General features: G+C 44.3%; 2 protein-coding genes across 4 annotated transcripts in view; both read left to right on the top strand.

Annotated features, from left to right (window-relative positions):
• The first annotated feature begins 35 nt into the window (after window positions 1-35).
• Window positions 36-5712, top strand: LOC106749509 (GTP-binding protein 2). Of its 3 annotated transcripts, none has more exons than XM_014629018.1 (7): window positions 36-179; window positions 1462-1746; window positions 1824-2141; window positions 2317-2577; window positions 2786-3176; window positions 3345-3630; window positions 4053-5712. In XM_014629018.1, the coding sequence occupies exons 2-7, from the start codon at window positions 1464-1466 to the stop codon at window positions 4335-4337; spliced, it is 1824 nt and encodes a 607-aa protein (XP_014484504.1). In that variant the 5' UTR covers window positions 36-179; window positions 1462-1463; the 3' UTR covers window positions 4338-5712. The 3 variants fall into 3 exon arrangements, with proteins under 3 accessions (XP_014484504.1, XP_014484503.1, XP_014484505.1); XM_014629017.1 differs by having other exon boundaries at window positions 37-246; XM_014629019.1 differs by lacking the exon at window positions 36-179 and adding an exon at window positions 510-692.
• A 1761-nt stretch (window positions 5713-7473) lies between these two features.
• Window positions 7474-18828, top strand: part of LOC106749516 (calpain-C) — a 35906-nt gene continuing 24551 nt past the window's right edge. The window contains exon 1 of the mRNA XM_014629042.1: window positions 7474-8000. Coding sequence (XP_014484528.1) covers window positions 7992-8000 — 9 coding nt within the window. The 5' untranslated portion in view covers window positions 7474-7991. The remainder of the gene's footprint in view (window positions 8001-18828) is intronic.

The following is an 18828-nucleotide window of genomic DNA, read 5'->3' as shown; positions in this document are numbered from 1 at the left end:
GATTTATTTGAGTGAAGTGCGCGCGTTATCCGTCGTCGACGTCAAGTTTCCGTTCTACGTCTCGTTGTTCCCGCTCAGTGGCAAAATGACAGACAGTTGGTGACCTAATTACACAAGAAGAAAAAGAAGAAAGTGGCGGTGAAGGATCGTTTATCATGTCCTGCAACTTCAACGGGAAGGTCGGTTTGCACGCACGATCGCGACGGAACGATATGAATTGTTGAGAGGGATAACTCGGAAGATGCAGTACGTAACGTTTATCGTCAGCGCGAAGTCTTCGCTTCGAGCGCTAAAAATATTTCCCTCTTTTCTCCTTCTCGCTGTTGTCACTTTTACTTTCGACAACAGCTGTTCGTCGATACGGCCAATCAATCCCGTCAATTTCGCGGATCAATTTCGCGGTATCGATAAGCCCGTTTTCGCGGGACGTCACGTCCACCCGTTATCAGCGTCGGCACTGTTGTGTTATAGCACGATGTGTCATAACACAACACGTCCTCTGCAAGTGTCAGTACCGAACGAGACGGGGACGCTCGTACGTGCGCGGGCAATCCCGAAAGTACGACGTAATCGCTCGGCAAGAGGAAACGTGTTAAAGTAAACAAGTTTTGTTTTTTAACCGATTGCATCTACTGTTTACGGCATTCGGCGGGTATGTGAACATACAGTCGTGTACTTTTCATTGTCCAGAGGTAAATAGCCTAGGGAAATAATACAATAGAGATTCCCTTCCTTGAAAGGATTGCATCATTTCTTCAGTATAGAATTTTAGATTCGAGTTATTCAGAATAAAGAATTGTAACTCAAACACTTGAAGTAATATTATTCATGTCTGTTGAAAGTCTTATACATAATGTTTATGTAGTAACTTATAATAACAATTATGGAATTATTCATATCACAAAGTCAAATTTTTTAGGAATGTTTCTTTTATATATATGTATATAATCTGTAATTCCTGTAATTATAATGTAAAGAATTTTATATTTGAAATAATATTAAATAAAAATATATGAAAAGAATTATACTATGGTCTAAATTATGTAATATTTTCAATAAAACTTAAATTTTCCCAGCATTCTTTTCAACATTTTTAAAGAATATGAGAATATGAGAAAATATTTTTTTTTTAAGATTGGCGATAGTTTTTCAATACCTTAAAAGAATGGTTACATGGTATATAATGTTAAAATATTTTATTGCAAAAATAAAATTATTGCCAAATATTAAGTAACTTATATATAAAATGTAAGATTTTGCTGATATTATATATACACATTGTGTTATAAACGTTTTTACATATCGCTCCTTTTTTAATAAATTTTGTAAAAATTTTAAACTATTTTGGTTCTTATATTTTTAAGTATATTTTTTACTTAATTTTTTTATCTCACTAATCAGGATTTAGTTACGAATAAGATTATGAAATAGTAATATTCATATCGATACGTTCTGTTACAGATATGGAATCGTTTTTACAACTCTTTAACTCACAAGATGACAAGAACATGAGGACAAGGAAAAGGCAGTGGGACGATTCGGAAAATGAGGGAAATGGCTTGTCGGACTGCGAGACGTCCAGTGTCGAAGGGGATCAGGAGGTCTGCTTGCCACCAGAACCTGAGCAGGGGAACATAGAGTACAAATTAAAATTGATAAATCCGTCTAGTCAACGTTTCGAACATCTCGTCACGCAGATGAAATGGAGGCTGAAAGAGGGACACGGAGAGGCGATCTATCAAATTGGTATGAACAGTCACGATGGCATAGCATGATATTCTTCTCTCGTTGCTTACCAAATCGCGAAATTCTGACCTTCGCAGGAGTGGAGGACAACGGAAGGTTAGCGGGTCTGTCGAAGGAGGAAATGAAGGCATCCTTAAAGACGTTGAAGGACATGGCCTCCAGACTGGGCGCTACTATAAGTATATTACGTGAGCGAGTAGCCGCGAGTTCCGCAAGTAAGACCTTGGTGTCGCAAAGCAATAGTACTAACAATAACAATAATAAGGAGGAAAAGAAAGTCGCTGAAGTACTAGTGAGAAAATTACGAAAGGATGACAGAGAGGATCAGGACAGTATCGTAGATCTGAGACTGGCGGTTACCGGTGCGCAGGATGCTGGAAAGTCGACTCTCTTAGGTGAGAGGATTAGCAGAGGATGTTTAAGGTATAGAAATATAGGCTGACAGTCTACGCTCTGCCTTTCCGTTGTTCCTTCCGGCTCCGCTATACCGTCCTCCATCTTGTAGAAATGTCGGCAAGAAACGAGAGCGATTGCGAAGATTCTAATTGACACGTGATACGTTGTACGTAGGTGTGCTGACGCAGGGCGAGCTAGACAATGGTAGAGGTAGAGCGAGACTCAACATGTTGCGTCACCTGCACGAAATAAAGACAGGTCGTACGTCTTCGATATCACACGAGATCATCGGGTTCGACAGCGCGGGTCATGTGTTGAACTACGCCGAGATGGCGACTGCCGAAGAGATATGCGAACACGCCTCGAAAGTCGTCACGTTCATCGACTTGGCTGGACATCGGAAATATTTGAGGACAACGGTGCTTGGGTTGACAGGTGTTTAATTTTTAGATCCCTGTGATTATATGTGATATGTGTCACGGTAATAATACAGATAACTATACAATGTAGAGATAACTTGAATATAAACATACAAAGATATAAAAGTACTTCTATTCTTTCTATTCTATACACAAAGATATAAAAGTAGTTCTATTCTTTCTATTCTATACACAAAGATATAAAAATATTTCTATTCTTTCAGGATATTCGCCGCATCACGTTATGCTGGTGATAGCACCACCTCTGAACGAGGCGTCGCAGGAACACATGGCTCTTTGTTTAGCTTTAAAGCTTCCTTTTTTTATTGTCTTAAATAAAATTGACTTGGGATTCTGCGACACGTCCGAGACATTGGTTCAACTTGAGAACGCCATGAGATCACAGGGCTATCCCAAGCAATTAATGCTATTTAGTAATAATGAGATACCGTGGGACTACACATCCGATGTGATACCAGTATTCAATGTTAGTTGCGTCACCGGCGAGGGTCTGGAGGAGTTGACGGTGTTTATAAAAAATTTGGCTCCCTACGAAACGAATTCGATAGACTCGGACCCGGAATCTTGTCTGTTTCAAATCGACGAGACCTTTAGGTACGCGTGAATTATTGTTTGAGATATCCGACGAACAAATTTGACGAAATTTTGTTAATTGCTACTTTTCAAAGATCCTTTTTGTGTTATGTACAACAACAACATTTGCAGATCGTTAGTAGAAGAAAGAAATGTATGACTGTAACTCCTTCGTTTTGTTTGATCCAGGGTAGCTGGTCTGACGCAACCAGTTTTAGGAGGATTACTTGTTAAAGGGGCGATAGCACCGGGAAAACGCTTGTTAGTAGGACCCTTGCCAGACGGAGAATTTAGCCCGGTCAAAGTGGTTAGTCTACATCGCAATAAGGCTCCGTGCTGTTTAGTTAGAGCGTCGCAGAGTGCTAGCCTGACCTTGGCACCGCCGACAAACCGTAGCCCTCCTTTGCCAGCATTTCGTCCTGGGATGGTTCTAGTTTCTCCATGCGATCAACCTCACGCGACACTTTTCTTTCAAGTACGTGTGACTGTTGTTTATCATACGATGTATAACTCGACTGCCTCGGATATTTGATTTCGTATAAGATAACTTGATGTGCAATTAATCGATTGGCGTACTTGAGCATTTTTATTTTTTGCGCACATGTGGCTAAATATCTCTCGGCTAGTAAAATTAATTTGAAAGAAACATTTTCTTTCATTCGCACACGCATATTTCGTCGACTCAGTTACTTGGTTGAAATCGAAAATAGTATTGAAAGTATAGAAAACAGACGATTGTTTGTAAAGAGGTATTCTAATTAGTTTATTGACCACTCTGTCAAGTTGTATGAGTCGATTCGTCGAAAAAACGAAAAAATTCGAGGCAGCCGAGTTTCATATCGTATATTTTTACTCGCAAAGCGTCGTGAGCTGAAATAAAAATGCGCTGCATTTTAGGCGACGGTGCTAATATTGTATCACGCGACAGCGATATTTTCGGGCTTTCAAACGACTGTACATGTGGGTAACGTGAGGCAGACTTGCGTCATCGAGGGTATAATGGACATGACTGAGCGGGGCTTGCAGACGAACGACACCGCCTCCGTGTTGTTTAGGTTCGTCAGCCATCCGGAGTATCTCCACGTTGGGATGCGTCTGCTGTTCAGGGAGGGCCGTACGAAGGGGATCGGTAAAATAACGCAAATCTTCCCGCTGATCGGATCGCGGAATTCGATGAAGTGAAAGAAATTAGCGCAATGTAATATAATATTCGATATGCCGTTTTCTATAGTATTTATGTACACGTAACGTGAGGGGGGAGAAGAGAAATACATGAGTGTTTTATAAAAGTAGGGTCGTACCGCTACTAATGTTACTGGTGTGATGAAACGGCTGAGTTTCGTTATACGCTGCTCGGAAATAATGAAGGTAATTGTTCTTCATCGGTATATTTGTTTTGTACATTTTTTTTTTCTTTTATTTTTACGGGGACATCCGCCTCGACGTAGAGATTATTGGTGGAATTTTGTAGAACGGATTTTCTAGTACTTTACCTATTCGATAACGTAATCTACAGTAGAAAGCCGTTAAAATGTCCAAATAAAGCAACAGGAGAATTCGCGGATAACTATATAGACTTCTATCCCTTCTAGCAAGACAGATAGGGAACACGTCCCATTCGATTTGTCAAACATTGGGATCGAGTAAATTACATATTTTTTGTTCGATAGAGAGCGATAAATGTTATCGATTGATCGAAATTAAAATTTCAAGGATTTGATTTTTGTTATACGATTTTATTTATATTATTTTGGTTCTTTGTTGAACATGTTAATGTGTTCAGCAAACACGCTGGAATTTGGCTCGATACGTAAACTTGTCGAAAAGTGTGACCGAGATGTCGAGCAGTGTATTAATACGCCATCGAAAAAGAATTATTTTTGCGTGTCACAAATATAGAGTTGAAGGTTTTATTAAAATATGTCCAAAAACGGGACAAACAGTAGATTTCTTTTTTTAGTTGTTTAATGTACAATTTAATGGATATTTTTTATTTTGGAATTTATGTACAGAGCTTAGAATTAGTAGAATTTTCTTGTTTCCGAAAGAAAGTAAATTTTGTTTTGCAATGGTTCGTTATGTAGAAAAAAGTTATTAACAACATCATCTTTTTTCTACGACTGCATCATACGCAAAAATTGTTGTGCGTACTTAAAGATTTCTATTACATTATTTTAATTATTCTATCTTCGAATATTGGTTTTTGATAGATTTATGTGTAAAACTATTGATTAATCTACTTTATTTCTCGTACTTGTCGGGGCCGACAAGGAAGGAAGTATTACTTCCTTCAGGTACGCTATTTTTATGTCTTTGATGATATATACTATCGGACACGTAACTTGTAAAGAACACAACTTGATTTATTTTATATACTCTGTACAATCCTTCGTGTACTTTGTAAGATTACATTCGCAAAGACTCCAATTCTCGGTAACGAAGCGCGTTACATGTATATTTAGAAATTTCAAGAGAAAAAGAAAGAATGCGAATGTAAGGATAATCTTCGTTCTGTATATTAATTACTGCTTGAAAATAAAACTCGATAATACTTTAATGATACATATTTTCTTGGTCACTATGTACAAAGGAAACCGTCGAGATGTATGTTCGTAAATAAAATTAGACAATCGATCCTGACGATGTGAAACACGTAATGCATATCATTCAAAGTAACACTATTAAATGACATAATGTCAAAATAGTTTGCTACGATGACTCTTTTTTTTTCCCTAGTTCATATTGATAATATTATTCTGCACACAGCTAATAGCAGAAAAGGTTGCGTGCTTTTTTTCCCCAATGAATTTCGCGACATGTTCGTATTCAATAGGGTGAATTCACTTTTCAGCAAGTTCCGGACCGATTTTTCTATCGGTGAGATAAATTTTTCTATCGGACATCGAATATGTATGTACATTCTGAAGTTAGCCGAGATACAAAAACGTTGCGACCTTTCTTCCCCCAACGGGGGGTACGCCTGCGCATTTGCTTTTCGGCGGACACGAATCGTAATGGCGTCATTACAACCGTCGCGGTGACGGATTACAGCGGTACGAGTTTCAATGTCGAAGAAATGCAGCTAGTTAGCAGTCGAGTCCACATTTCCGAGCCGAGGTATGCATTTGGCCGCGCGTTATCGTGATGAAAACGCGAAGATATTCGATGACGACTTCGTAAGGAGAATTTTTAATGAATCAGCTGCTGCCGACCACGAGAAAGAGAAAGAGAGAGAACACAGTTTCTGGCATGACGCCGGAGCGAACCTTTCGAGCGGAGTCAACGTGCACGAGCTTTCACCAGAACGGGCCTTACAGCTCCGGGCTACGATCGAGCCTCTCCGTCGCTCTCCCTGAGATCGATTCTGCACCTCGCACGTTCTCTCCTCCCACTTCGGTAACCGCTCCTCTCTCTCTCCCTCTTGCGCGCGACTTTCCACCCGCGACCGAGACGAAACCGACCCGCTTCCACGCCGCTGATAGATGGAAATCATGCTGTCGTCGTGGACGATTTGATATCGTCATCGATCGCTCGATCCATTGTTCCCTGGATCACGCAGCGCTCCTGCGCGTATCCTGTCATTTGCTTCCGTAATTACGGCCCTCGTGTGCTCGTCTATGTGCCTTGACCTTCCCCTATGTAGACCCGTGTGAGGCATTTGAGATTACACGTTTCTAAAACGCGGAATAAGATGTCGGCGGGATTAGAATCTCGCATTCGTGGCGGCGGACAGTTTGAGGTTACCGTTTGCCGATATCGAGCACGTCTTTGGTACTGAAACTTTTAACAAGTAGGCAAACACATTCGAGGAGAAAGAGCGGTTCAAATGTTCTGTAAAAAGAAACACACTTTTATGCGGGCAGCCCTGTTCAATTTTCGAAACACGTTCGGATTTTCCGGCTTCACTCGCGCGCAAAAATCGAAATCCTTCGATGGTAGAATGCGAACAATAACACGTACGGTTCGCAATCGCTCGTCAGTGCCGCGCATTTTTTTCCTCTAAGGACATTCACTCCAAAACACGCTGTGTTTCGCACAGCTGTTTTCCAGACAGCAGGAAGAAAAAGAAAAATACACGACTCTTGCGCAAGCCCGTTGCATAACGCGCCGCCGACGCATGAAAACCCCTCGTCAGTTGATAGTATAGACGAAATAACAATTAGCCGGTCCGCAAGTGTATCGCGCGAGTTTTGAGCGAGTTGAGCAATGATCAGTCTCTTTCCTCGCCGTCCCCCGCGGAGGAAGGAGAGAGCTCGCGGGGAGAGGGAGAGAGAAAAAGAGAGAGGATCGCCGGCAGTAGTAGCTCGACGGCCGGAGAAGTAGGAGGAAGGCCAACCGGGAGATGGTGGTGATCGGATCCACGAGCGGCAGTCCATGGCGGGTAGTCGGCGCACAGTCAGCCACCACCTCGACCAGTCGGTTGTAGCCAGTCGGTACCTCAAGAGCAGCTCCGTCCGCGGGGCCGCGGTAGTGCGCCTCGGTTCACCCATTGCCTTCGGCTCGTTTTCACCTGCCCGCCTGTATGCGGAAGTTTCAACAGCTTGACTTTTGAACACTCGGAGATAATCGCAACTCGGATCGGCCGCGAGTAGCAGCGTGTCCGCGTGAGAGAGAGAGAGAGAGAGAGTCTCGACGGCAAGTGCGCGGAGTGAATCCCGATATCAAGTGCTGAATGAAGACCACATTTGAGACCGGTATACAAATGATCGAGTGAGCGCTCACTCACGCGAGCGCTGAGGAGAGGATACGAGAAGAGGTGCTCGAAGTCGGCGCGCGGGTCCTCGTTGGCGCGAGGCGATATCCCAGGAGAAGCTGACTACGGAAAGCTGACTACGGATGGTTAACGTGAGTATCGTATTTTGCAAAAGATTGCGAACCGTCTGTTGCATACGAGAGAATCGGTGCGATGCATGCTTTACGAACGATAACACGATCACGGCGGATCACGTGTTGTCAGATGCAAATTGCTTCTCTCCTTCCTCGAGGCGTTAATCGAGATTAGAGAGAGAGATACGCAGTCTGCGTATCTCCAATCCAGTTTTGTTTTCCGCTCGATGCATATTCGACGAGTCCGACCTGTCCGGGCCCCGTGTCGAAAACGATGGCCCACTTCTTTCTCTTCGCTCGAGCGTAAAAGGCGGTTTCGAGTCACGAAAGGCCTCTTCGCGTTGCCCACATCCCTCTTCAGCGGCTGCTTACTATATAGGAATTTCTAGTAAGGCGCGTCGCGTGAGCAGAATGATTTCTTCGCGTGAAAGTCATTCCGCTCTTACGGTGCCATCGAATCAGCCTAATGAAATGGAAACTATTGCCCCCCGTGCGAGCGCGAATTGGTAATTTGAATGCGAGGTAAACGCGAGGCAAACCGAGCGATGCACAGTGGCAGCGCCCGGCGACGCTTCTGAACGCGAAGTCGCTTAAGTTCTTTCAATAATAACAAGACATACTTTTACCGGAATCTTATATATTTCCTTTATAGTATATTTTGCAATTTTATTTCTATCATGACCCTGTTAGCATGTACGATTTTCTTCTTTGTGACATGAATCGTCTCGTGCGAAAATTTGAAATCACCGCACGACTGACCAAAACAGACTTATTCATTGGTCGGGTGATTTTAAATTCGGATTGCATAATATCGCCTTTATAAAAATGGATCGATGCCATGATTTGGAATGATACTTGATGTGCGAGTTAACCACGGCTAATGGGAGAAAGGTTACGATACATACGCGCGTTTGCTTTTCCGCGCGCCCAGCGGTAACGCGGGATTTTCTACTGGAATGCTTTCATGGATTTGTTACGCTTCACGGCGGGCCGCAATTTTTTAACACTCCGAGCACGCACACCGTCTGCTCCATCGATCGTAATTTCTCCCCTATATGTTTGAAAGGTGCGCGATTTCCGCTTTAGAAATCCAGTAGTTCTCAACGTTACGTGCAACTATGTCCATATTGAGTCACACTAAAATATCGTTTTTTTTTTACCTTGACTACTTTGACTCTATTTTGTTTATATTTCAATATTTGCAAAATTTCTCGAAATTATTCATTCATGATATTATTCGAAATTGCAAGAATTTGAATCGCGCGATAAACATATCGTAGTACAATCTTGCGAGATAACTTGTATTATGCATTATTTATTTTTTGCCTGCGAAGTCTCCTCTTATTTCAAAATTGAGTCTCTTGCACGATGATATTTATGAAATAATATATTTGCATATTAAAATATATTTAATAAGCAACTATTACTGCGCCAGAAAGGTAAACTGTCGTGAATGGTACTTCCGAACGCTCTTTCACGTCCCTATAATCGCTTACGAGCTCGGTAATTTTGTTTAGCACTTAACTATGATTACTATAATACCGCCAATGAACATAGGATAGCGTTATTGTGAAAGAGTTCATGCGGCCCTGGACAGTATTTTTACTTTCAAACACGTCGCCCACAAACAAGAATCTTCGCCTATATCTCCAAACTCGTCTGGGGGGACTCCATTAGCTTAGGTCAGTCATCCGAACCTTATAAGCGGACATAATCCGTGTAACACCTTCTTTCATTATCGAAATGACACGCTTTTTAAAAGAAGACAGGCTTTTATGACATCCATTGCTTTCATAACATCCGACATCGATTGTTATTTTCATTTCCGATCATAAATCATACGAAAGCCGTAATACGATTGTATTCTCCGTATTATTTTTACGTACAGGAAGACTACGTTCATGCTAAGGCCGTATAATATGATCGTAAAATACCGTGAGCATTCACAAAATTAATTATGGTAATGTGCATATTATCATAATATCAAGATATAATATTATGTGACATAATTATGATGATATTCGTAAAAAGTTATCTCGTATCTTTTTTTTCCCAAAACGGGTAAATATTATTTAAAAAAAGTAAATAATGCCTCTCTGATTTTTAGCATTTACGGTTTATTTTACGTTCTACTTCATTTCATTTGTCATTTATTAACGAGCTAGCACTCTTTGATATATATATATATATATATATATCACTTTGCTTTGATATATATATATCATATGTATATCTTTGATATATATATATATATATATATATCACGAAAAATTAAAGTAAAATTTCATACATTGAGGAACTCGAGTTGTTTCGACTCGAGCGTCTAAGAAGTCGATTCATGCTTCCGAAATTTGAGGATTGCGATGTTTTCGCGTTCCGCTCGGCGTATCTCTCGCGTGTAATTATCATATCAGGGCGAATTCATTACGCGCTACCCCGGCAATTAGCGCATCGACGCGTCTCGAATTTGCCACGAGCCGCTCGTTGCACTTTCGCGGCGTAACAAAATCCGCGCCAGAAGATAATCCGACCGTCAAATAAAAAAAGCAAAGAAAGGGAGAGAGAGAAAGAAAGAGAGAGAGAGAGAGAGAGAGAGAAAGAAAGAGTGAAAAAGACGACGAGACACCTGTTACTCTTCGCGTACGCTCGACATGCTCGAGGAACCTCGAAGTCGACCGGCACGAGATTCTCTGCCTTCGCGAAACCGGGTCTTCTTCTCTCCACGACCTCGAAACACACAAATTACGAAGGCGCGAATACGCCGGATACGTATGGGAGCACCGATAGGGAAGAGAGACCGGTGTCCAACAGCATTAACATACGCATATATACACACACAGAATCGGCGTATTCGTAGCACCGATGTAGCTACGAATTGTCGAAGAACAGATCGTAGAAAGTTGTACCTCGTGACGTCCTCGGATAAAGGTAAAGACGCGTTCTCGTCGCCGCTTGGAATTTACCTCTGTCAGACGCAGCTCTCTTCGTTTCTCGCCCGCGAGCGAGAGCCCGGCTGGAAAAATTCGCCGGCCGTGAGAAAGAGAGAGAGAGAGAGAGAGAGAGAGAGAGGGAGAACGTCTCCTCCGGTGTAGTCTCGTGATTTATTAATCTGCTACGCGTTAAAGGTACGGAACGTATCGCCCCGGTGAAACGGGCCCTTACGCGTCGTTACGCGACTCGACTTTTACATTCTCGCGTAGGTGTTGCGGTTTCCCCGCTCGGTCGTGCCGTAATAGAGCGCTCGCGCGCGGTATTTATTCTCCTCCGTGTCGTGGAAAGTTGTTATGCGTCCACACTCTCCCGTGGATGTCGGCTCTGTAGGACTCGCCCCGACATGGAACTTCGGAGTTGGCCCCGTCCCGTTTATTGCGGATGATTAGATTCAACTATATTCGAGAAAGGGAGAGAAGGGGGAGCCGCTTATACTTGAAGCTCGGGTAGATACCTCGAATTCCCGCGTGGCGAAGATTCCCGGTCGAAAGTAATTCGGTGTGAGCATCGCTTAATGCGAGCAACCGAGGAAGAAGACGAAGAAGAAGAAAGGCCTGCAACTCGAGGCGAAGAATAAAGCAGAGGAGGATACGATGAACTCTCACGGGACGAATTCAAGGACACCGCAGGAACCCCGGCTCGTTCCATCGTATGGAAAAGGCCGAAAAACGTACGAGCTAGTTCTCAAGACTCTCTAGAGAGAGAGTCCATTTGCGTGTTAAATATTCCTGGTAATTACGCGCGTCGGAGTATCGTGTGCAGTGTCATCGAGACGGCGGGAATGTGCGCAAGGTCGATCTTAATCTCCCGCTACAAGTGTCCGTTTGACACAAACAAGATTCTTCGAATGGGATTCCTCTAATAGAAATCATACGCGTGATTAACGACGTCGGATGAAAGAACTCGCGTATCATCGTCATAAGAATGTAACTCGGACCAATCGATTGCGTGAGAAAAACTTGAGGGTAACACGCATACAAAACACGAGAGCTTGAGGCTAAGTGGATTTATGGAAATAAATCCCAGCGGGGAGAGACTTTCACCGATGTCAACGATTTCTCGAATCGACGGACGACGAATCAATTTGCGCCCGATGGGGACATCCGTTGTACTTGCGGAAATTGTTAGTCATCGCACTTAGATCATCCGACGAAAGTGTTTCTCGGAACGTTCGAGGATCGTTCAGGGTCGAAGGAGTCAATTGCAGGCTCGAGTCGACGAGGGAGCTCCGCGATGAGGGAGTTGGAGTGCGAGAAGAGAGCGGCAACCCCGCCTGGGATCGTCCCAGAAAAACGACTAAGTGATCCCTCTCGCCGAGGGAACTCGACTCGTTGGGCGAATCCCCGTAAATCAGTATCTGTTCGGGATGAAATTAGTGTCAGCTAAAGGATACTATGATGCGCCTCGGTACGCGAAGTCGTACCTCGCTAGCCGTGCGCGAGATGGAATTAAGCAGCGTGCGTTCCGAAGAAGACGACGATTTATGATTTCTCCGCTTGCGAGCGAGAGACGATGGCGTTTACATTACCGGCGCAATTTGCCTCCCGTAAATAACCGCCTTATCATTCGATTGAGCCAACTATCCCGCGAGCGGAAGATTGCTCGAAAAAAGAGAAACCAGTATGCAAAGCTGGTTCAGCTCTGGAGGCGATTTACGGAAATGTCGTTGGCGTTTGAATAAAATAACGAGGTCGGGCATGGGGATACTCCGCTGATTGGCCCATAATTTATGATATCGAACGAATCAACGCTGGCGGTGATTTTCCTTACAAAAGGCTAATTAAACGCGAGCGGAGCTGGAAAACGTCTTATCCACGCCGAAATCGGCTCTATATATTGTACGATTGTTGGAGACGTAACTTTATAAGCGCTTACGTGGATTCAGCGCTTGAATCACATTCCATGACTCAAAGAAACGTCTGATCACCGTCAAACGTTGTGTAACAGCTTCGGGGAGGGCGATCTTCACGCGCGCGTCCCCGTGCGGATTCTTCTTGAAACGAGGAAAATCTTGAACCCACCGAAGGCTAAGGCGATACACGGAGCTTCAGCATCGAGATAAGTCCGAGGAAACCTCGTCGTTGGCTACGCCAGACTCTGCATGGACGGACGAAGCGGAGAGCCGGCGGTGGAGCCGAGATAGCGGACGCGCGTGGAAGATCAAGAGTCGCGTTCCTTCGATCGGCCTGGCGATAACGTTAAGGCTCTTGCACAAATTTCCGGTATTTGCCAAGGGAGTGGGAGCACGAGCGGCTGCTTACGGGTTGTCCGATTATCGTGCGGAGGGATCGCGTACGAAAGACCTCATGCCAAGAATACGGGATGAACTACTTAGGGCAGGCGAGCCTGAACGGACGCTTCCCATATTGCGGTGGAAAAAACACCGTAGGAAGTGCGCACCAATCGATACGACGTGTATTTTCTCACAAGCCTTTCATCTTTGAGCGGGCGTAAGAAGATATTTATGAAAAATCGATTTGACTCTCTATAATATAAGGAGGTAACGCCTTCCAGTTAATTAACGGATTCATCAATGAGAAGCGACGCGGCAGAAATTCAAGGCAATCCTGTACAACACGTGCTTTGCTATTACACGCTTACGTTGCCCGAAGTGTTTACAGGCGAATCCACTTTCGACGTCGATGTGTAACTCCACCGGCAGAAACGCGTCGGTGCATCGTGTAGGTGAAGTATTATGTAAACGTTGATGCAGCTTGTAACGGAAGAGCGTGCCGCAATTGACGCGTCGGTGAGAAGCGTCAAAAAGCTGCAGTGGAGGACGAACAGATCGTCCGGTACATTTGTATCAGTTTCTGATTATTACACGCTCATAAATTAAAATGAAAATATTTTATTTATATCTGAAAGAATGATATTATTCTCTGATGTATCATCGGCTATATCGTGTAAGCGTTTAATATCCTTCCTTTGATGTTAATTTTATAGAAACACAACGGGATTCTAATCCGATAGGATTCGCGAAAATTTCGTCGATATTAGAAATCAAACTCGAAAAGAAGGAAATTATTTGGGAAAATCCTCGATCGGTTCATTCATCGATGCGCATTTATCTTATCCTAGTTGATTCGAGAAAGAGCGCGCAGTTCTTTCTCACCAGACTTGTCGGACCGAATTTCTAACTTAACCGGCTAGCAACGACATTGTGTGTCGCTAAGTTGCTTCGTTTCGAGAGGATTAATGACCCTCTCGCGCTCGCCCAATTTTCCGCAGAGCCGGGCATTTGAATGCGTCCTAGACGGCGCAACTTTCTAAGTTTCTAATTTCGCGCCGAGTGAAAATGCTGAACCGGCCGCCGCGGAAGTGTGCAAGGACTTCCGACAAGGAAATCGCGCGTGAATTGTCGATTACGTAAAGCCCGCGCAAACCCGCGGGAACCGATGGAAAATCGATCGGGGACGATTAACGCGTGAGCTGGTGCCGCAACGAGACGCGATTACCCTCGACTTCCAGGTAAACCGAGACGTTAAAAAGTGCACCTGCGAGCGCGAGACGCCGTCGTGGCGGTTCGAATTGCATCGCGTGGACGTGCCGCGAGGCATTACTACGTCGAGTTCGCGGATCTCTTAAGAGCCAGGAACGGCTGTGTCGAGCGGAGAAAGTGCTCTTGCCGAGAGTCAGAACAGGAGAGAGAGAGAGAGAGAGAGGCCAGTAGGACCCGACGAATTGTGCATAATCGAAATTACTATCATTTTCTCGTTTTATCGTCCGGCTTTGTGCTGTTGGTGCGGAACCAACGTCCACGGCTGTTCAGTTTTATTCCCGATCGTAAACGCCGCTTGAAATACTGCCGCACGAGCTTCAATAAAACGAATGTTATTCGCGGAGCGTCCGAGTATTTTATTTCTCTCTAGGGATGTGAATTTATTTATGTTATATTTAAATTGAGCTGTGCTGCAGAATTCCTTCGGGACGGAACACGAGAGCGGATGCTATGATAAATGTCTGAGTATGCGAAAAAATATGATAATTGACAAAAATGAGCAATAGTGAGATAAAATAAAAATAAAACAATTTATATAATTCAAATAAAAATAAGATGAAATTTTCGTCTCGCGTTACGATCTAAATAATTTATTTGATACTTATATTTGATGTATTTTTTTTTTAATACTTAAATTGAGATGGCTAATTGAGGATAATTAGAAGTTATTCTTCTACTTCTAAAGAAATTTAGGGTGTTAGGGAATTGTGTCTCAACATTAACATTGGACTAACGGCCGGATTTTGCACCTTACCGTAATCGGGAGAACCATTATTATCTCGTAATTGTAGCGCATAATATCAAAAGAGCTCGCTCCGATATTTTGACGAGCTACGGCAACAGAATTCACGGAGGCGGCATAATCGCGGGGAGAAAAATGGAGCAAGTTATAATAGAGAGGAGGAAATTAGGGTCACAGTTCACGAGGTTACGAAGAGCGCTCGCTTGCTCGCTGCTCAGCACCGTTACGTGAACATGCATCTCAGCTTGGTCGCTACAACACGACCGGAATAACGCGTAGCTAAGAAATATTTTCATCGGCAGATATCGAAGACGAAGCCAGTTCTCTTACGCACAAATTAAAAGTCCCACCGCAAGATCAATCGCGTTCGCTCGGATCGGATCAATTGAGGATTAATTCCTCGATGTTTCGAGCACACACGTTTAATATCATCGTGCGTTTAACGCTGACAAAGGAAGGTCTGGAAGTGTCCCTCACCGATTTTTATGAGCCTTGGATATATTGTAAGAGAAGCCAAAAATAAGAAACGTGTTTTTCTTTTTATAAGTATTTTCTCGCATGTGGATTTTTTACAGACTGAGACAACCGTTCGAGGTTAATTCTATTTAAAACCGTGAAGTACGAGAGAACGTTTCACATAGAAATTTCATTTGATGTACTCTATAATCATGCGTTTCGATTTCTCGACGTGTCTTCAACAAAGACGTTTTCATTATTATTTTCACGAATTTCGAAATTTTTGCAGAAATTAAAAGTAAATAGAATTATATACCAGATTCGACCGTACATAAGAAATTTCCCGACTTCGCATTTTTGAGATACTAATTGTGTAAACGTCGTGTTGTAAGTAGATGCAGACGTGCTGCGCCGTACACGCCGCGACGTGCTGTGCACAAGCGGGACAGACGCAACGCGTCTGCGACCACTGATAACGCTTAAGTAGATGTAGACGCACTGCAGACTACCACTTTATTATAAATTGAGTCTCGTTAATTTTTTGTCAGGTTCATTTGTACGAAGCACGTTTTATTTTACCTTCTTTTTAAAAAAGGTAAGTTTTTTTACGGATAAGATCGACCTCGAGATGTTTCAACCTCTAAACGCGCGAGAGAAAATACTTATTAGAAGAACAGGTGATTTTTATTTTTGGCTTCTCGATAATATATCCAAGGCTCGTCAAAATCGGCGAGGGACATTTTCAGACTTTCCCTTGTGAGTGAAATCGACCGATCTCGCGAGTGCAATTCGTTTAACACGAGAAGATTGCGCTTAAGGTCAACTTGACGTGAGAAAGAGACGCTCGCTTTGAACGTTGAACGCGCGCTCGCGCAGGATACGCACCTCGGTTACGCGATGTATGATATTTACACTAGCGTTACATCCTTTCAAGATTTTCGCCCACTTTGTGAGAGTTTCCACGCGGTGTTACTTCTCAGTGGCAACGCCACCGTACCGATCGTTGAACTTGAGCCTCCTCTCAAATCGCGTCAAGTAAAAAGAACGGCTTCTGCACGCTCGACCGGCGGCGTTCAGTCGTTGTCGACGCGCGTCAATCAAACGGGCCGGCCTTGCTTGTTTTGTGGAACAAAGTGAGCGAAATAATACGCCGTTGAGACACGTGACCGACACGCAAAGTCTTTCCGCCCAGACGATTCGCGCATCTGTGGACGTGCGTTCTTTTTTACGGAGAGTGACGTGTCGAGAATCGCGGCAGGAAGGATCGCGTCGAGGAGAAGAAGGAGAAGCAGCGGCAGAAAAGCTCTTCCCGCGCGGGTTTTCCGCACGATCATTCGGCCACGCTGCCGAGTCACGAAGGAGCACGCTGTTTCGCCCCGCGAGCTCACTTCGCTCGGATGCGCCCGGAGTCTCAAGGCCGCACGTATAAGCTAAGCGTAAAAACTCTCCGACCAGTAGAAAGTATACGATTAGTCATCGGGCGATCGCGCCCGCCACCTCAACCTGTTTTTACTGCTAAATCAATTCTTATTTGTGCGAGTTTCCACACATCGATGTGTCGCAGTGGCTCGCGACACATAGAATAAGAGAGAGAGAGAGAGAGAGAGACCGGTGGAGGTTCGCGACTCTTTCCGATTTTTCGCTATCGGAATCTTCAGGCAATTGTCGCGATTGATTGTACACAGATGCGGCAGCCTTCTTCTGTATTTTTCCGGGTAAGGTAAGGTCCTACAAATCGTACATTTTTCTCGATAAAAATTCTCGGAGGGTTCGAAACACGTTGCAAACGCGTTGCAACGAAGAGTGTCGGCCCGGCGAAGAGATACGCGTCGCTTCGCGTTCTCCGTCTGCATTATTTCTCGAATAGCTTCGCGTTCGGCGTGGAATCGACGTGGTGCCGTCGTTCCACGAGGGATCCGCGCTCGAAACGGCCCTCGCGCGCGCGTTTATCGGAGAGTACGTTCCGCGGAAAAAGTTACGAGGAATCTCGACGTCGAGAGGAGGAGGATCGCGGCCATGGTACAGACATCGGCGCGTGGAAGATCGATGTCGATATATATCCGATGGTTTTATTTCCCGAGGGCGTCTCGAAGACGACGCGTCGATGCCGATGCATTATACACGCGCTGAATTCCCGAGCATCGCCTTCCGCTAAAGCGAGCACTTGAGCGATCTACTATACACGTTAGGCATATAATAGCTACCACTATACTCTCGTACCGGTCGAACTAGTTTCATGCTTGGTTCTCCCGCGGCCTTGAGGCACAACACGCGTTGTGTTTGTGTGTACCACGGTGTCTGCGCCGGTGGTTGTCGAGAAAGCCTTTGCGGCCTGTCTCACCCGAGGTGGACCGCCATACCGCGCGCTCCACGTTGGCCTTCCGCAATTTTACTCATTACAATCGTACTCTCTCGCGGTTGCTCTCGGATAGATAAAGTGGCTTTGAGCTCGAAAACGCGGATTATTGCTATTTTCAAAGCGATTTGAAACGACGGTGGCGACGGAGATATGCGCAATCGAGCGACCACCTCGCAGGCGGTTCGCGCCCGTTCGAGATCCACGCGAAAATGTCAGCTTCGCTCGGCAATGTCGGCTTCCACATTTTAATATTTCAGAGGCCTTAATCCCGAGCGAAAGAGTCGTCGGTCGTGAAGTAATCGCGAGAGGATCGCCAGTCGTGAGGTAATCGAGTTAAACGAAACAGCATTAAGCTCTAATTAAAATGGTTGTAGCGTGAAATGAGTTTTTTCAGAATTTCTTGAGAAATTCCCTTGCTCTATGTATAGATTTAAATATGACTTAATTATCGACGTAATTAAGATAACGCGATAACAGAGTAATGCCATTTATTGTCATTGACTTTTCATCCGTTGGCCCTATTCAGGTGGTCCGATTGGAAATTTTCGATGTCACTGTGCCTAGAGAGGTTGCATTTTGTGGAGTTTTCTGTGCAGAAGAATCAGTAGTACGACTCTTTTGTCGCGGGACGACAATGCAAAAAGGCACGCCTTAACCTGGTATGCCAAGGTGGTTCCACGCAACAAAACGGAATTGTTCGCGGTGCGCGTGTGAAGAAGAGAGAGAGAGAGAGAGAGAGAAACAGAGGGGAACACGGTCGAGTCGGAACGGATTGAGCGCGACAGCCAGGACCTCT

Source organism: Dinoponera quadriceps, unplaced genomic scaffold (assembly GCF_001313825.1).
Source record: "Dinoponera quadriceps isolate SergipeBrazil2010 unplaced genomic scaffold, ASM131382v1 scaffold3162, whole genome shotgun sequence".
Taxonomy (NCBI): Eukaryota; Metazoa; Arthropoda; class Insecta; order Hymenoptera; family Formicidae; genus Dinoponera; species Dinoponera quadriceps.
This window is presented reverse-complemented; position numbering and strand designations above follow the sequence as displayed.

Excerpts from the sequence above, each read along its gene's own strand:
- LOC106749509 (XM_014629018.1), top strand. The coding sequence starts at position 1,464 with ATGGAATCGTTTTTACAACTCTTTAACTCACAAGATGACAAGAACATG. Across the intron at positions 1,747-1,823 it reads AGAGGCGATCTATCAAATTG|GAGTGGAGGACAACGGAAGG; the intron begins GTATGAACAGTC and ends TGACCTTCGCAG. Across the intron at positions 3,177-3,344 it reads CAAATCGACGAGACCTTTAG|GGTAGCTGGTCTGACGCAAC; the intron begins GTACGCGTGAAT and ends TGTTTGATCCAG.